Genomic DNA, 19,834 nt, shown 5'->3' with positions numbered 1-19,834 from the left:
TATGTGGCTGGACCATTTCAGTTTGTCTGTGATGTGTACGCTGAGGAACTTTCCAAGTGCTATTTCGTCACCCCTCAGGTCAACAACCTGAAAGGATGGGACACCATTACTTAACACACCCTGTAACTCTTCTGATGTCAAGTCTCGCACACCCAAATACCTCTCTGCAGCTGCCACCACAACCTCAATTTTCTGCGACTTACGTTCCCTCCCTGCAGTACGTACAGTTGTTAACCATTGCTATAAATCCAATCTTACTCAAACATATATGACTTGTTGCCCTATCCCTCTGTACTGGTACAGTTCTACTACTCACACCACTCCTCTCCGGATCCCTCCCCCTAAACCCATCTGTCTACTTTCTTCACTGCCTCAGCATATGACAACTTCTGCACTATTCTAACCCTTGAAACCACAACCTGCCTCTCGCACGGGACATTTCTGATCCCCAACCCCATGGGCACCCCTACATTTAACACATACCACTACTTTCCCCAATGCTACACATTCCTTTGTCTCATGCCCTTCTGCACACCAAGGAACCTGACTTCTGCACACTACTGTCAGATGCCCATAAGCTTGACACCTGTAACAACGTAATATATTCATCACAAAAGCTCATACAGGATACCTTATATATCCTAACACCACTTTGTTGGGAAAAGAATCAACATCAAAACTCAAAAGAACAGACAATGACTTCTGTTTCACCACTCACGCCACCCTGTCTGAGTAGCACCAAACGACGAGCATCCCAAACACCAGGAATCTTCCCCTTCAGTTGGTCAACTTTTACATTTACCGCTACCTCAGTAATCACTCCTTTCAACGGTGGCCTTTTCTTGAGAGCAAAACAATTCACATATCTTGCCCCCCATTCGTTTAACACGGAGAGCCTTCTCCCACTGACCAGCAGAAACACAATTATCACAAGACCACTTCTGGTTACCGATTCCACAGCACCCAACTCTGTTTTCACACACCCTGAAACTACAAATGGGTTAAACAAATAAATATGTACTCATCTTTATCCTGACCCTTGGTGCAAGCCTAGGGGTCAGAGAACCTCACCACACCTACCAGCTCAGGTACTTCACCCTCATTCACTTCCATTTCTCCTCCTGTCTTCAGCTCACTCTGCTTACACTTTCTACCATTCTTCTTTAACAAATCATCTCCCTTTTTCCCACCATTTTTAACCGACTCAAGCTCACCCTCTTCCTCTCTCTCTTAGACCTCCTCTGCCTCTCTTTTGCCCTCCATTGCTCCTCTGTATTCCAAGTATACGTCTCCTTGTGATAATACTGCATTTCTCCTGACGTACATCTTGTTCTTGCCTTCTCAAGGGACGCCATTTAACCGGCTGTCACCATCTCCGTGCAATCAGCATGAACACATCAGGATGTAGCACTCTTCTTCTTCTGTGGGGTTTATCAGCGGGTAGCATCCAACGTGATGGCGCATTACCACCACTTACTGTACTGAAGTATGGGCCAAAGACAGGGAGAAACTAAATCCTACCTGCCAGCCCCGTTGCTCTTAAAAAATATTACAAAATATTTTAGACTAGATCTAATGACGTTCGACTCAATATACTTTTTAAACTAAATTCCTGTATCCCCTTTTCCCTCATACTAGATCTCAGCCTCTCTCTTTCCCTCTGATACTTCCCACACTGTAGCAATACATGCTCCACGGTCTCTGTTTCCTGGCAAATAATCACACTTTCCTGTTGGATGCTTTCCTATCACATTTAAGACTTATTCAACCGGCTGTGTCCCACCCTTAATCTTGTAAAAATTAGCCTCCTTTCTTCTGTCCCTTCCTGCCGTCCTCCTCTCCGACTCTGTACTTGAAATAAATGCCAGTCCTTAGTATCTCTATTCCACTGCTCCTGCCATCTCTGCACCATCACTGTCCATGTCAGGCTTTTTGCCTCTGCCTTGCTCATTGAAACTACAACATCCCCACTACTAAGTGCTTGTTTAGCCAGTACATCAACTGCCTCGTTCCCCTCCAACCCCTACATGGGCTGGGATTCAAGTAAATCTTATCTGTATACCCATCTGTCTAATCCAGCCATGGGTTTGTAGCACCTTATAAAGCAGGTCTTGTCTGCTACGTGATATAAAGGACTGGAGGCTCATCAACACTGCACATGAATCAGAGCAAATAACTACTCTGTCTGGCTTGACTTCCTCCATCCACTGTAAGGCCAACAGTATGGCCATCGGCTCTGTCATATATACATACAGATGATCTGTAACGTTTCCTGACTGCCACCCCACACTCCTGCACTACAAATGCTGACACAGTATGTCATGTCCTTGGATCTTTTGAACCATCTATGCAAATTACCACAATATCCTGTGGCACAGTGGGCTCCCAAGTAAAGCACTGCATCTCAGTGCAAGAGGTGTCACTACAGTCCCTGGTTCAATTCCAGGCTGTATCACATCCGGCTGTGATTGGGAGCCCCATGAGGCAGTGTACAATTGGCCCAGCGTCATCCGTGTTTGGCCGTCATTGTAAATAAGAATTTGTTCCTAACAGACTTGCCTAGTTAAATAAAGGTTAAATAAATAAACATAAAATAAATTAAATCCAGACGTCTCTAAACAAATCAGATGGATCAACACCCTCCCTATCTTTCTGTAGTCTCTCCAACACTTCTAGATCAACTACTCAACACTGCATACCACTTATAAAGCAGCTGCTTCGTCTTGATGTTCTTCTTTATCAAAAGCTAGCGCTACGCTTTTCCATTTCAAACACGCGCGCTCTTCCAACCACCATTCACCGTCTCGCTTCATGCGCTTGATACCATTCCACTCCCAAACAGGAAACTACCTTCCCAATGTTACACAACACAAGGACGAATAGTTACGTAAACAAACTGGAACAGTCACAGAGAACGTGCTTCTTAGTGTCACATGACGTTTTATTTTTTATTTTTTACTTGACCTGTTTTTAGAATTAAAGAGACAATGACAATGTTATTGGTGTCAGCAAATGACGCAAATAGGCCTAAAAACAATCAAAACTGTACACAAATGTCCTAAAATATTGCAATATTAATGAGAAATACATCAAAATGCATTTTCAACATTGATACTTCATACTTCAAACAAGCACTCGCATATCATACATCAACAAATACTAATGTGATTATGAGCTGTGTAGCTTAATATCGTTTGATGTAATTTACTGCATTTCAAACAATTGTTAGAAAACACATTGAGACCGATTTTCCTCATTTCAAAGGTACAGACAGAAGAAAAAGAATATCCAATAACATTATTCAACTAATAAATTGTATAGTCCTAATGGCTGGCAAATCAGCCCGTTATCCAGCCCAGCAGTCTAACATTTCACAGACCTGTAATGCTGTTATTTACGATTCTGGTTTTGCCTCTTGTCTGGTGAATACTATTATGACCCATTCTCTGTGGTGAATAATCTCTTTTTCTTCAGGTCTTCTGGCCCAAAGGACACAGGAAGCAGGTCTTCTATAGTCATTTCCTTGTAAGAACCATCAGGCTTGGATAGGTAGACAGACCAATGATCACCAAACTCCAAAGAAAAGGGAAATTAGATTATTTGAGATTTTTCCATTATAGATGCATGGCTGTGTGTGAACCAGTACCTGGGTTTGAGGAGACTTAGACCTTTTCTGGAAGTACAGACCGAGCGTAACGGCAGTAATGACGATAGCTGTTCTGTGAAACTGCATGTTTTTGTGGTAGTGAACATATTTTGACGTTATAACGTTTGCAGAGCTGGTTAATGGGACTTTCAATTGAAGGATCCTGGGCGTCAGAGACCTTGTCTCCTCATGTCCAGGTACTGGTTCAGGCTGTGTGATGTACCTTTGATTTTAAAACAACATGTTGCTTTCCTGGATCGGACCTTTCTTCCATTATCAATGCACTCATTCACATATCTAAGTTGTATAAATCATTTATGTACCTCTCTCATGAACTGTCTGCAACCTCCACATGGTGAGATGAACTGGTCTTCCAGGTCACTACAAAATCAATCATGTCATTAACAACATTACCCTCAATGGTCATTTTTAGTACTGTGTGCACCCATATAGTTAGTGTTGACCATAATACTATAGTTGTGCAGAAAACCTTTTTTGTATTTTCTCTATTAATTATCTACTGAACATTTCAGGAAGACTAAGACATACCCCAATTTACTGTTTATATCAGCATGACTTTGATAGTAGAATGGTTTATAGCCATCAACATACTCTGAGGGGAAGCAAAACCCAATGAACTCTATGATGGGGTCATTAATAATTGTATGTACTAATCTTAACTTGATGAAATCAACAGGATGACTGAATCAATACTTTTTTGCGATTCAGACATCATCGATCAACTGACTGTTGTTTACTCAGAAACAAGGCAAAGTTTTAAAAAGTATGTACCTGGCAATGGCAATAGCCTTAAAACTTCTGTATCCCCCGGAAACAGCTTTTGCAATAGCAGTCCTCTCTGCACAGAGGCCAAGGTTGTAGCTAGCATTTTCTACATTGCATCCTGTTAAGAAAAGTTCTGCATTTGTAAGAGTTTCTGGAATCTCTGAAAGGGCATCACATTAAAAACAGAACACATTTTTTCATTTAATAACACTATAAAATAAATTACTCTCAATTATCATTCTTGACTCACACTCAGAGGGTTCAATTTGATGCTTCTAAGGGCAATCTTAGTGTCACATATATTCATGTTTCATATGACCTGCACTGAACATGAATGTAGAAAATCTACCTAAAATCGACATCTTTAAAATGTCTGGGTTGTGACTTCAAGCAGAACAGACACAACAGAACAGACATAACCAAAACTGAATCAGAAATATCCTGTTTGTATCCACTGGCCTGTCTGACTTTATCCTCTGGCCTGTATGACTTTATTTACTGGCCTGTCTGACTTTATCCACTGGCCTGTCTGACCTTATCCACTGGCCTGTCTGACTTTATCCTCTGGCCTGTCTGACTTTATCCTCTGGCCTGTCTGACTTTATCCTCTTGCCTGTCTGACTTTATCCTCTGGCCTGTATGACTTTATTTACTGGCCTGTCTGACTTTATCCACTGGCCTGTCTGACCTTATCCACTGGCCTGTCTGACTTTATCCTCTGGCCTGTCTGACTTTATCCTCTGGCCTGTCTGACTTTATCCTCTTGCCTGTCTGACTTTATCCTCTGGCCTGTCTGACTTTATCCTCTGGCCTGTCTGACTTTATCCTCTTGCCTGTCTGACTTTATCCTCTGGCCTGTATGACTTTATTTACTGGCCTGTCTGACTTTATCCACTGGCCTGTCTGACCTTATCCACTGGCCTGTCTGACTTTATCCTCTGGCCTGTCTGACTTTATCCACTGGCCTGTCTGACTTTATCCTCTGGCCTGTCTAACTTTATCCTCTGGCCTGTCTGACTTTATCCTCTGGCCTGTCTGACTTTATCCTCTTGCCTGTCTGACTTTATCCTCTTGCCTGTCTGACTTTATCCTCTTGCCTGTCTGACTTTATCCTCTGGCCTGTCTGACTTTATCCTCTGACCTGTCTGACTTTATCCTCTGGCCTCTCTGACTTTATCCTCTGGCCTGTCTGACTTTATCCTCTGGCCTGTCTGACTTTATCCTCTTGCCTGTCTGACTTTATCCTCTGGCCTGTATGACTTTATTTACTGGCCTGTCTGACTTTATCCACTGGCCTGTCTGACCTTATCCACTGGCCTGTCTGACTTTATCCTCTGGCCTGTCTGACTTTATCCACTGGCCTGTCTGACTTTATCCTCTGGCCTGTCTGACTTTATCCTCTGGCCTGTCTGACTTTATCCTCTTGCCTGTCTGACTTTATCCTCTTGCCTGTCTGACCTTATCCTCTGGCCTGAACTGACTTTACCCTCTGGCCTGTCTGACTTTATTTTCTGTCCTGTGAACAAACTTTATAACATCAAAGGATGTTCAAAGTTATATTTTTAAAAATGTATCTCTCTGTTGTTATGTTATTTTTCTATTTCCATTCCTTAACAGAATACCAATAAATGTTCTTTATTCCATGGTGCATAACATTGTTATAAATGATCATGACTGTAGTTATTTTAAGCCACCTGAAGAGTTACGGCAGTATTCAACATACTAAATAAATAAATTGAAGCATTTTTATCAGCTCCCAACCCATGTATTCTTATTCTTATTGTTATATTATACTATTATTATATTATTTTAAAGCCCCTCACCTGTAAAAACTGTCCCATCATGTGCCAACAGGGCTGCCCCCACCCGGAACTTACTGTAGGGGCAGTAGGCAAACTCTTTAGCCCCCTGGGACTGGTGAATAAGAGGTTTAATCCAATCCTCATTTTCCTCTTCACTCGAGTGATTCCTGGCTTCTGTGTCTGCTCCATCTACCCTTAACTCACCGATCCTGAAGTCTGTCATACCAACACTTTCTTTGTAAGTGTCTGTTGAGAGAGAAAAGGAGAGATAAAAGGTGAAAATAGAGAGTGGATGGGTTGAAAGCTGTACCCAACAAACAGGTTTTTAAGAGCCCCACAGCTCACACATGGTCTAGGGTGGGAGGGGCACTGGCCCACTCTTTAGGGGAAGCCTAGCGTGTGTAATGACTTTTAAAGAGATCATTACCATATAGGGTTGGGGGGCAATTCCTACTTCCTGAATGTACTGATTTTAAATGGAATTGACCCCAAACTTTATCATTACTTTACTCTGGCTAATGTCTTTCCTTTTAAACAGGGGTTACTTAAATTATAATGGCTCATTTGTTTGAGTATGACAAGTCTTACAATCCATTATGCAAAAGCATGCATCATAATGCATTATTGATTATACCTGCAGACTTGTACCAAATCTTTATAACTAGTACTAGTAAATTATGATTGATTGACACATGTATGTGCAGTGAGGGTAAAAATGTAACAAACTGAGTAAAAATTCAAACGGACAACTACAAAAAGCTCATGCCAAGTTTATTCACCCACTAGGTCATACAGCTGCAAAGAAAAGGCATGATTACACAAGCATATATATATATATTTTTTAAACTTTATTTAACTTTATTCTACCTGGGGTGGTAGGTAGCCTAGTGGTTAGAGCGTTGGGCCAGTAACCGAAAGGTTGCTGGATTGAATCCCCGAGTTGACAAGGTAAAAATCTGTTGTTCTGCCCTTGAACAAGGCAGTTAACTCACTGTTCCTCGGTAGGCCATCATTGTAAATAAGAATTTGTTCTTAACTGACTTGCCTAGTTAAATAAAGGTAAAATACATTTTAAAAGTACGACAGTAGGAAAGACATTGTGGTGGGCCAATCTGGCACCCCTCCCAGAGGTTTCTTCTCACTTCATCTGTTGATTTGACCTCGAGACGCATTCCTCACTCCTCCGCAGTTCCGCAGCTGTCCTGCCTTATCAGAGACTAACTATTTCCTTTCACCTCTCTCCTCAGTAACATGGAACAGAATATGAATATGTCTTTCCATATTCCTACTTCCCATCCACTTTTCATTGACCCCAAAATAACATACCTTATACACGGAAAGTAATTAAAATTGTGGTGTATTGCTATTCCACACAGAATGACATACTGTAGGATCTCTGTGCTACTTCCCCTAATATTTCCTCTATGTTGGCCCTCTACTCACAACTAATGTGATGCCTCAGCCACTGCTCTTGTTCATATGGTTTAAAACTGTGACAAGCAGGAGTGGAATAGTGTAGTATTTTATTTGACCTCATGGTGATTTATATCCTTCTATTCAATTCATTGTGGAACTGTTCTCTTCCGTTGGTGTGCTACCCTTCCTGGACATTGGTCTTGATTCAGTTGTTGGGGTTGTCACTGTTGATGATCCAGTCGATCCATCTGACATACATTCTGACTTGAGTGTAGACTCCTGGGAAGTAAGGGTTGGCACAGCTGATTCCCCATGAGACGATGCCTTCCAAGTTTCCATTGCAGATAAGGGGTCCGCCCGAGTCGCCCTGTAGTACAATAACACAAAAGACACAATGATGAACAAAAGCTCTGGTCCTTTTGTTAGGGATATAAAATGTGAATACACCAATTGTATCTGGCAAATTTCATGTTAGTTACCACACATTTTACAGAACATTGTTTTGTGTCTGTTTTTCTATTTTACGACTAAATTGTGAAATTGTGATATTTTATTTTGTTGTGGTTTTTAAGAATGTCCTGTGATCTGGGGATCAGCATCTGATGTCCCTTATCTGAACCCCATATTATACATTTCCATAATCCAAACTAAATCTATTCCATTGGCTCTGGCCCCGTTTTAAAGGCCCACACCCTCTATTATTCATAGCAGTCTATACCTAGGCTCTTGTGACAGATGTGTTCTGCTTTTCATGTTTTGTGTTTGCCTGTCATGTATTGTGTAATTGATGTGTATTGATCATTTCATGCAGGCCTATCTAGAACCTAAAATGGTTCTTAGCCTGTCCCCATAGGAGAACCCTTTGAAAAAACATTTTTAGTTCCAGGTAGAACTCTTTTGGTTCCAGGTAGAACCTTTTTGCGTTCCATGCAGAACCCTTTCCACAGAGAGTTCCTAATGAAAACCAAAAGTGTTCTACCTGGAACCAAAAAGGGTTCTACTTGGAACCAAAAAGGATTCTCATATGGGGACAGACACATAACCCTTTTGGAACCCTCTTTTTAAAGAGTGTGGTCTCAGCATTGTTCCCTGGTTAAATAAAGGTTAAGAAAATAATATTTGATTCTGGGAGCCAAGATTAGGCTAGTCTCTACCTGACAGGAGTCCTTGCCACCAAAGCGAGACCCAGCACACATCATGTTGTCTGTGATCCTCCAGTAGTAGTAGTTGTGGCAGTAAGGAATGGTCTGCACATCCACAGCACGCAGCACAGGAGACAGGAAGTAGCTGTAGATACGCGTGACGCCCCAACCGCTCACCGTACAGGTGGTGTACCCTGGGAGAGCAGGGGTGTCGTCTTCTGGCAGTGGGGCAGGCTGAACGTAGGCATTGAGCTTGGCTGGCTCACTGAGCTGGAACACACACACAACCACAAAAAAGGCACAACATCAGATGCTGCTGACCAATCAGGAGGCACACAATCAGATGCTGACCAATCAGAGAGAAGGGATCAAAGGGGGCCGGGTCAATGTTATGGTACAACGTCTAAGCTGCAGCAGTATTTGAAGTTATGCAGTGGCTAGGCTAACTGGCTAACTGAATTATTGAAACACATTAACAACATAGAGAGGTTCCAATATCTACACTCGCATACCACTTTCCCAAGCTTCATTGTAAGTGGTATGCCTGTATGGGTATTGAAACACTGCACGTCTCTACCTCATGGTGATGGAATGGAAAGTCTCTTACCTTGATGAGCATGATGTCATTGTTGAAAGTCTTGTAGTTGTAGCTATAGTGGACCAAGATCTTGGATATGTTGAACACTTGCTCGAAGCCTTCTTCCTCGACCAGACTGTGCTCACTCAAAACCACCTGGATCAGCTGGGCCCTGAGGAGGAACAGACATGATCCAATCTAGTAAGAACTATGTCCAGGGGAATTGGAGAGGATGCAAATAGAATTGTTACAATCTACAACATGATACACTACTACTCCCCACCCCCAAAACATTTACTCATTCAAGTGCGAGCTGGCCCTTACATTTTTTGATGTAATTGACTGTTGGCTTCAAACATCTGTTCATTGTTTTATGCAATAGGATAGAGTTGACCACATTCTATTCCCTTCAACTGTGACACTACTATCCCATAATTGTAGTCAGTACTCACGGTCTCCAGCAGTGGGCAGCAGACACCACCCACTGGGGCCGAATGAGGGTGGCTCCACAGTAGTGGTTCCTGTTGTACTGTATAGATGCCTGGTACTTGATAGAATACCGTTCGACTTCTTGTCCTCCGATGATTCTCTGTGTAAATGTCTCTGTGGATTAGATTGAGAGGACAGTTTGTTATTAATCTGAATTAGTCATCTGAATTCCTACATGTGCATTGTGCATACAAAATTATTCAGGTGGTTAGTAAATTATACTTGAAAATATAATTATTTTTACATAAATAATGTAGTTGTCATCTTTATGTGAATATAATTATTACTTTACTTCACTTCACCTGTGACGAAAATCTTTGATTCAACATAAAATAAATGCATAATCTAAACAACTATTTGTGTGTAAAAACAACTACAAGGAAAATTGTGTTTAATATACATTTTCATGATATTTCCTTTCAATTTAAGAATTTTAAGTTCTTCCAACAACTTGCCATGTGGCTTGTGGGTATTTTTTGTATTTTTTTTAACTTTACAATACTTTTACACAATGTTGTATGCATGTTTGAAGAATGAAAAGCTAATTTCGATATTAGTATCAAACAGTTTGTTATGCTATGAGGTGTAATGGATCATGATGAATGGATATCAAAACTGTTTGGCAAATTGACTTTAAATGATGAGAGCACCCATTCTCACCATTAATAAGACCATGTAAGTCGCTCTTGACAGAGGCAAATACATCAAACTAGTTAGTGCTAGTGGAACAAATTCCTGCTAGAGTGGATGAAAATGTTGAGCGATGAAGTTCATAAAGCCATGTTTAACACTAAGACACGATCAATGAAAGTATCTACATAATCAGAAAGATTAAGTAGATCTAATGTACAATGACAGTTCTGGATTTGCTCAAATTAATTTGGATCGTAGCCATTGTTTTTGCTGGACTTTATATATTAGTGTTTGTGAATCACTAAAAGTGAAATATATTATACGTAAAAATACACCATGTTGGAAATTCTCAAAAAGCTGATGCAAAAAGTTGCCCATTTTTAAAAGTGGAACTAGCACAATATTTTTTACAGTGTTCATTAAAAACCGTTATGGATACACTAATTTAACAGATGGCTGAAAAAGGAATGTTTGAGGCCTGATGCTCTTCAGGGCTCTGTGGCCAATATTAGAAAAACAAAGTTAATTCTGAAACAGTTGTAAGCTGTGCTCATTATTTACAAACAAATACTAACCAGCTGGATATTGGCAGCGTACTGTAAATTGTCATACTGTTATAAAGCATCAACAACGTACTTTTAGCTGTCGACAGAGTCACACGGTATGTGTTTCTAGTGTGCTACATGTTTCACGTGGCTTAACTTCACATGCTATTACATATTGTAACAATGTTTGTCCAATCATGTAACCTGGACTGTAGGGACTTCAAATGTCATAGGATCCTGGTGTCACACCATGACCATAGTTTGCTTTGTATGTTTCTATGTTTTGTTTGGTCAGGGTGTGATCTGAGTGGGCATTCTATGTTGGATGTCTTGTTTGTCTATTTCTATGTCTGGCCTGATATGGTTCTCAATCAGAGGCAGGTGTTAGTCGTTGTCTCTGATTGGGAACCATATTTAGGTAGCCTGTTTGGTGTTGGGTTTTGTGGGTGATTGTTCCTGTCTCTGTGTTTGCACCAGATAGGGCTGTTTTTGGGTTACCACGTTTATTGTTTTGTAGTGTTCGTGTTTATCTTTCTTTTATTAAACATGAATCAATATAACCACTCTGCGTTTTGGTCCGCCTCTCCTTCAAGTAAAGAAAACCGTTACACCTGGATCTGACACCCGTGATGAGCAGGATATGCTGTAACATACGATGGGTATTCAGGGCCAGACTTAGGCTAATCATAGCTCCTTTTGCTGTCTTTGTTTCCATCTCTACAGCCAGCACACAAACAGGCACGCAAACAGGCTCACAAACAAGTGTACAGGCCGCATACAGAAGCATCTACCTTTCAGAGTTTACTGTTTACTGTTATTTACTGTTTTTACTCTGCCCCAAACCATACTGGGATTTTATTCATCCTCCTAGAATTCAAGGCGTATTTGTACTGTTTACACATAATATGGCCTATTACAAGTATTATTTAATATCCAAGTATGATCTAGTAGTAACCTACCTCTGACTGAGAGAGCCAGTAGGAGCAGCACTGCAGACCATGTCAACTGTTCCATGTTTACTTCACTTGAAACATGGAAACACATTGAATTTGATTAGAGAACTCCCCAATAATGACATAGCAGTGTTTCTAGCCTACATAGATGTCCTAGGGATTGTTTTATCTCGAGACACAATCCCACACAGCTTCTGAGAGATCAAAGTATGTTTCTGGTATCCTCAATTATGTGATTTTTTTACATGAGATACATCCCATCCCGTGTTAGGACCACTGAGATGATCGAAGACGACATCTTGTATCTCTTCAAACTTGTTATTTTCCCTTAGAAAGTGTTCAGTGTAGTTTAAACAAAATTTCACATGTAAAATTCAATAACTTGACAGAATTCATGTAATAAGGTCATTGATTATTTTAACAAACCAATCACATATATTTGAGTAGATGTAGCTTTTGACCCCATGTAAGTAACCATGGACTTAAAAAAGTAAACAAATGTTTTACATAAAATATGCACAAAAATAAATGTTAAAGTATCTAGGCATTTTGCTACTCACCAACAGCCACAATCCTTCACTGCACAGCCTTCTGGTATCTCCAGCTGGTGGTTCCAGGGTTGTCCTCTCGCCTTTTATAATGCTACCATGCCCTTTTATTTTGCTTTGTTATGTCCCATCATGCATATGAAATGGGGTATCCCACAACACAAGACAGAGACTGACCTAGTCCATGACAAAACATTGTGTTCTCCATTATCTCCATTTCTAAGCCTTTTCTTGATTGCACCTTGGGACTCATTGTTGAGTGGAGGTAGCTGGGAATTGAACACCTTTCTCCAGTCAAGCCCAAGACGTGAACATAATAAGAGTTCATTGGTTTATTGTGCTGATTGGATTGAATGGGGGTGGTGTTAGATAAGAATTCATGTATTGTGGCATTAAAAAAACAGTATTATTATAGCAAATATAAAAAGTTACATTTGTCCCCTTGGCATGATGTAAATGACTTGAACATTAGGCCTATCCAAATATGAATAACATTTATGGTTCTTTGTGTGAGGTCATGCATCCTCAAAAAAACAAAGGTGCTCCACTGATAGTACATACATGAAAATAACAGAAACGCCCACACGCTGTATGCTCCTAATTACCACATTTAAAGACAACATTACGATCTGTGTATTGCACCATATCAGGTTGTCAACTTCTGCTTGAAAAAGTGTATTGATGTGTATTTTCTGTAATTTCTGTAATTCAGGGCTCATCTGTAAAAGAGACCTTGATCTCAGTATGACTCACTTTTAAAATAAAGGTGAAATAAATTATTTCTGCATTTTATCCAAATAGGTATTTCCAGAAACAGTTTCTAATGGGGAACCGTGATAATGACAAGTGTACGTTTTGCAGTTTCGAATATGAAGGAAATAATAGCAGTTACATTATAATCATGTTTGTTCCAATTGCTATACTCTAGAGATACAGTATCATGCATCATTACATTGGGGAGTTATAATGTGTAGATACTGTATAGTCTATAGTTACAGTGTCATTGAGATCAACTTTTATGTTGTCTGATCTCATCTCAGATTCTATACTTCACACCTAAAAAGGGCAATTCCCAACGGACAGAAACCGTTTTGAAGATAAATTCTAAACCAACTCTTTCATTACTCGTGAATACACTGAGAAGTTGTACTAGGAATATACTTGTTACAAACTAGGCCTGAGCCTATTGAGATACATTGATCATACAAAGCCTAACAATTCCCTATAGAGCTCATCAATACATAAGCCACAGTATGTTATTAAAGCCACTCGCTACCTGCTCTCAGTCACTGTTCTGCTTCAGGGTTATGACCTTGAGGACTGTGTTTGACTGACTGTTGAAGTAGCCCACGGACAGACAGTCGCTCATGACTCTGCTTTATATATGGGCGTTTGTGGCACCCTGTTCCAATTATGCTCTTACGGTAAATTGGGTATATTTAGGTCATGTATATCACTGAGACCAAGCTTCCTGCCATCCAGGACATATATACTAGGCGGTGTCAGAGGAAGGCCCCAAAAATGGTAAAAGATTCCAGTCACCCAAGTCATGCACTGTTCTCTCTGATTCCGCACGGCAAGCAGTACCGGAGCACCAAGTCTAGGTCCAAAAGAAAGTAAGCATTTCACGATAAGGTTGTATCCGCCGCAACTGACAAATAAAATTAGATTTGATGTTTATCTCTTCCTGTCTATGAATGAAAACGCAGTGTCACTGTACTGTGTCTCAGGTAGTATCTCATACTGTTGGCAATTCAACTGCATATGTTTACAATATGTTCCACATATTCACAAATGGAAAATTTAATCATTTTAAAGAAAGCATTAAACAATTAATTATGCTCAACGCTGTTCTTCTCTGATTGCTATCATGTTAGTGATATATCATACAGATGTAGGATCTTAATTCCAGATGTAGGATCTTCATTCCATTTTTAAAGGACATGTAACACTTTTAGTGTATTTGAGGTTTTAAAAAGCTTCTAAAGTTTGTAATTTCCACTTTGAAATTTCAGACTTGATTTTACTAATAATTTATCAACCCCTACAAAAATGTCAGTTAATTATAACCACATAATAATTCACATTTCCTGATGCTGCATTTTCCTGCTGTAGAAAACTGTCTCAAATTAAGATCCTACATCTTTCTTTATATGTTGTGTGAAATTATATACAGTCATTGTCCCAATTTAGATAAAATACAGATAAGATACATTCTTAGGTACAGAATATCTCTGGATTATACAGGTATGTATGGAGGAAATTAGAGATGATTTACGTTTACCCTATTTTGGAGTTTAGTGAGCATTTCTATCTAAAACACAAGGAGATACATCTATCATTTAATCTGCAACTTAAATAATCGACACCTGGGTTTAACTGTATTCCAAATCAATATATCTATATCAAGTGTTACAAAACAGTAAGGTCATATCGACAGAAACAGGATTGAGGACAATTCCACAGAAACTCCAGTTCTAATTCATTTTTTTCTCATAGCTTTACAAGCAGGAACATTTAAGTTTCCGTTTTACTTCTTGAATTTACTGAATTACAATGGAATTGACCCCAGATGGATGAAGATAGAGTAATGGCCGAATGGCCATGAAGCGTGGAGATAGTATCGGAGCGCATCATGTGTAAAAAAAGCTTTGGTCAGCACCCAGAGGATGAGCAGCAGAGGGAGAGACGAAGGGAGGGAGGTTGCTTGCGGTGTCAATAAGTGTCCGACCCAGAGAGGGCCATTAGCTGGCGGAGGTCAGGAGGTCCACCAGGGGAAGGTGGCACTAGTGAGAAAGAGGGAGAGGGGAGAGAGTTAGAAAGAGAGAGAGAGAAGGAGAGCGACAGGGTGGCGTACGGTGGCACTGATGAGCCCTGTCAGAACCCCGGACGCTCCATTTTTAATGATGCCCTAACCAGGTCTGTTTGGAAGATGTACTGGGCCAAGCCTGAGGCAGTACAGTGCTGCTGCTGATCAGTCAAACACTCATCGATCACTCCTGGTTATAGAGATCAATAAGGAAATGCACAATAATGATAAAGAGCTGAGGGGCCAAGCTTCCTGACATCCAGGAACTATATACTAGACAGTGTCAGAGGAAGGCCCAAAAAAATGTCAAAGACTCCAGTCACCCAAGTCAGGAGACTGTTCTCTCTGCTACCTCACGTCAAGTGGTACCGGAGCACCAAGTCTAGGACCAAAAGGCTCCTTAACATCTCCTACCCCCAAGCCATAAGACTGCTGAACAATTAATCAAATGGTTACCTGGACTATTTTCATTGACCCCCCCCCCCCCTTTGTTTTTACACTGCTGCTACCCGCTGTGTTTTATCTATGCATAGGCACTTCACAAATGACCTCAACTAACCTATATAGCCTCGTTATTGTTATGTCATTTTCTTGTGTTACTTTTTGACTACTTTGTAAAAAAAATAAATATGTAAAGTTCACTTTAGTTTATTTAGTAAATATTTTTTGAACTGCATTGTTGGTTATGGGCTTGTAAGTAAACATTTCACAGTAAGGTCTACACTTGTTTCGGTGCATGTGACAAATACAATTTGATTTGATTTGATTTGAATCTTAGTCTTTATTCTCTTTTTCATTAAAGGTAGACTCAGCAAAATGACATTGCCACGAGCAGCGCAGCAGGTAATGAGGTGAGCAAGATGCAAGACTTCGCTCTCAGACAGTCACACACAGTATCTGGGCATGTGCACGGGTTGGCTTCATGCTGTTTACAGTGTGGATGCCAGGGCACCAAAACAGCTGAGAAGTTGAGCCTGTGCTTCAACACTCTTAGTTGTTGTGGAAATTCTGTTTATTTTCTACATCTACGTCATATCGCTGAGTATACCTTTAAGACATGAAGCTGACCAATTTCTCATACACATTGATGGTACAGTCTATTTTTCATATTCATCAGTAGCAATGATCCCTGTAATTATTTTAGGCACTGAGCAAGTATCAGGTCTGCTGTGAGCAAACTTGAACGTTGTGAAAATTCTGTGCAACTTCCAGCGCACATTTACTGTGAACACTGAGACTGTACCCACTTTAAGTTACAGTGTTAACCAGAGGTGTGGACTCGAGTCACAAGACTTGGACTTGAGTCAGATTCGAGTCACAAATATGATGACTTGCAAATCGACTTTGGCCTTAACACCAATGACTCGTGACTTGACTTGGACTTGAACCTTATGACTCGACCTGACTTGATACCCTCCCCAAGTCCAAATATTAAAAATGATGCTATTAAAAAAAGTGTGCAGCTCATCAACTCTTCATTTAACAGATTACAGTTTGAATCAGACAGCAGCCAATGAAATTGTGCCAGCTGAGAAACAGTTGTGCGTGGCAGTGCAGAGGAACGTTGGTGGGTGAATTCAGATGGAGCCCTTGGAAAGATGATACCCAAAATGATTATTTTAGGTTATAAAGACGACGCTGTATCAACAAATAACAGATTGCAACTGAGTGACCATCGAGTGACCATTTATTTATCCGTTATTTTACCAGGTAAGTTGACTGAGAACACGTTCTCATTTGCAGCAACGACCTGGGGAATAGTTACAGGAGGGGGATGAATGGGGGATGAATGAGCCAATTGTAAACTGGGGATTATTAGGTGACCATGATGGTTTGAGGGCCAGATTGGGAATTTAGCCAGGACACCGGGGTTAACACCCCTACTCTTACGATAAGTGCCATGGGATCTTTCATGACCTCAGAGAGTCAGGACTCCCGTTTAACGTCCCATCCGAAAGACGGCACCCTACACAGGGCATTGGGATATTTTTTAGATCAGAGGAAAGAGTGCCTCCTACTGGCCCTCCAACACCACTTCCAGCAGCATCTGGTCTCCCATCCAGGGACTGACCAGGACCAACCTGCTTAGACCAGCTTAAAAAAACAGATATGCAACATTTAACCAATTTAAAACTGCAATGAAGTTAGTGCAGTTAGCTATAGGCCCAATATATTATCACTGCATATTGGCTTTGCTTGAATTGCCTTGCCAATGCATTGTTGGTAATCGATCCATTGTTGTATTACTTGTGAGGCACAGCTGAGTGAGCAGAAGTGTAAATAATTCACTTTTTAATTTACTGGGCTGATGGTACCTGTGTCTGATGGTCAGTGGAGGGAGAGAGCAGCAGACTGAGGGTCTGTCTCTCAACAGCCCTCCGCTCTCCCTTTCCTCCACTGACACTGACCAAAAAGGGACACCGTCTTCCAGCTGATGGTGAAACTCGAGTCGCACCGTACTCCTATGACCAGAGAAAGTGAAATATTCCTCAATAATTAAAAGACACAAGCCACTAATAATAACAACGCAAGTCTATAGATACGCTTTCCTACTCATTCATTACTGCTGCAGTGCTTGTTGTAGCGCTGAATGGAAATAGGAAGAATGCGCATTTTATGGCTTATAAAAGTGTTGAATACAAAGTGTTGACAGTGCTGAGTAAGAACTTAAACATGAACTCACTCATTAAAAAAAGCAGCTCTTTGTCTCTCTCCAGTCATGGTTTTAAATGTTTTTAAATCTCAAAGTATCAATTTAGCTGTAGATTTCTTATACCTGCTATGTTTCCGCAGACACAGTGATCTGAGTCATCCGATTGGCCAGTGGTAGGCCTGTACTTGATTTGCACTCTGGGCCTGTCGGGAAGGCAGAGTTTGTACCTTCAGACACATGAAATAGTTCAAAATGGCAAAAGAACATTAACATACCGGTGTAGTGTAAACATTCTAAATGAACCTGCAATCTAGTTTCCTTTATTGTAATTTAATGAAATTGGGGTCAAAGTGGTAAAATCAGTCTTTTATTTTCAATACACTGATATAGGGTTCAGTATGTCAAATCAAATCAAATTTTATTTGTCACATACACATGGTTAGCAGATGTTAATGAGAGGGTAGCGAAATGCTTGTGCTTTGATGCACCTGTACTGACCTCGCCTTCTGGATGATAGCGGGGTGAACAGGCAGTGGCTTGGGTGGTTGTTGTCCTTGATGATCTTTATGGCCTTCCTGTGACATCGGGTGGTGTAGGTGTCCTGGAGTGCAGGTAGTTTGCCCCCGGTGATGCGTTGTGCAGACCTCACTACCCTCTGGAGAGCCTTACGGTTGTGGGCGGAGCAGTTGCCGTACCAGGTGGTGATACAGCCCGACAGGATGCTCTCGATTGTGCACCTGTAGAAGTTTGTGAGTGCTTTTGGTGACAAGCCAAATTTCTTCAGCCTCCTGAGGTTGAAGAGGCGCTGCTGCGCCTTCTTCACGATGCTGTCTGTGTGGGTGGACCAATTCAGTTTGTCTGGGATGTGTACGCCGAGGAACTTAAAACTTACTACCCTCTCCACTACTGTTCCATCGATGTGGATAGGGGGGTGTTCCCTCTGCTGTTTCCTGAAGTCCACAATCTTCTCCTTAGTTTTGTTGACGTTGAGTGTGAGGTTATTTTCCTGACACCACACTCCGAGGGCCCTCACCTCCTCCCTGTAGGCCGTCTCGTCGTTGTTGGTAATCAAGCCTACCACTGTTGTGTCGTCCGCAAACTTGATGATTGAGTTGGAGGCGTGCGTGGCCACGCAGTCGTGGGTGAACAGGGAGTACAGGAGAGGGCTCAGAACGCACCCTTGTGGGGCCCCAGTGTTGAGGATCAGCGGGGTGGAGATGTTGTTACCTACCCTCACCACCTGGGAGCGGCCCGTCAGGAAGTCCAGTACCCAGTTGCACAGGGCGGGGTCGAGACCCAGGGTCTCGAGCTTGATGACAAGTTTGGAGGGTACTATGGTGTTAAATGCTATAGATTACACATTTAAATGTTAAGAGGAATTAGGCTAGCTGAGCAAATATAACATGGATTATGTTATCACAATAAATAAGGCCAGTATAAAAGACTAAAAAGAGTGCACAACGGGTTATACCAGGGTGTGTAGGCTTTACTTTGCTGCTGCTTCAGTTATACATTGTTTCCAGGACGACATGATAGCCACGGAAATAGAAACCGGATTTCAGAAATCAGAGAATGCTGATGAGATCCCAGATCCTCTCCCTTTACGATTGGAGTAGTGTAGCAGCTATAGATGAGCGCCTCTCAGTCTGGTCTGGCCTCACCTTTGTTTAAACATGGACCTGCCTTCTGTTTTACTACCTATACTTCTGGAACTCCTTGCTGTAAGTAAAAGTAAAAAATAAAAATAAAAACTTTTCTGTCTCATTTACTGTGGTAGTTAGTGGCTGTGTGTGGACAACTAGTCCATTGAATGCTGATTTTATTGTTGAATATGA

At 41.1% G+C, this 19,834-nt stretch overlaps 2 protein-coding genes across 2 annotated transcripts; both read right to left on the bottom strand.

Annotated features, from left to right (window-relative positions):
• Positions 1–2,924: 2,924 nt before the first annotated feature.
• Positions 2,925–6,580, bottom strand: LOC135503641 (cytidine deaminase-like). The gene is made up of 4 exons (XM_064921796.1): positions 6,256–6,580; positions 4,439–4,550; positions 3,970–4,027; positions 2,925–3,573 (listed from the first exon to the last, which is right to left on the bottom strand). The coding sequence occupies exons 1-4, from the start codon at positions 6,455–6,457 to the stop codon at positions 3,433–3,435; spliced, it is 513 nt and encodes a 170-aa protein (XP_064777868.1). The 5' UTR covers positions 6,458–6,580; the 3' UTR covers positions 2,925–3,432.
• Positions 6,581–6,994: 414 nt separating this feature from the next.
• On the bottom strand, positions 6,995–12,079 carry LOC135504133 (trypsin I-P1-like). The gene is made up of 5 exons (XM_064922449.1): positions 11,996–12,079; positions 9,822–9,972; positions 9,400–9,541; positions 8,805–9,062; positions 6,995–8,017 (listed from the first exon to the last, which is right to left on the bottom strand). The coding sequence occupies exons 1-5, from the start codon at positions 12,048–12,050 to the stop codon at positions 7,856–7,858; spliced, it is 768 nt and encodes a 255-aa protein (XP_064778521.1). The 5' UTR covers positions 12,051–12,079; the 3' UTR covers positions 6,995–7,855.
• Positions 12,080–19,834: the final 7,755 nt, after the last annotated feature.

Source organism: Oncorhynchus masou, chromosome 18 (genome assembly GCF_036934945.1).
Source record: "Oncorhynchus masou masou isolate Uvic2021 chromosome 18, UVic_Omas_1.1, whole genome shotgun sequence".
NCBI classification, from domain to species: Eukaryota; Metazoa; Chordata; class Actinopteri; order Salmoniformes; family Salmonidae; genus Oncorhynchus; species Oncorhynchus masou.
Note: the sequence above shows the minus strand (reverse complement) of the source record. Positions and strands in the feature narration are given on the sequence as shown.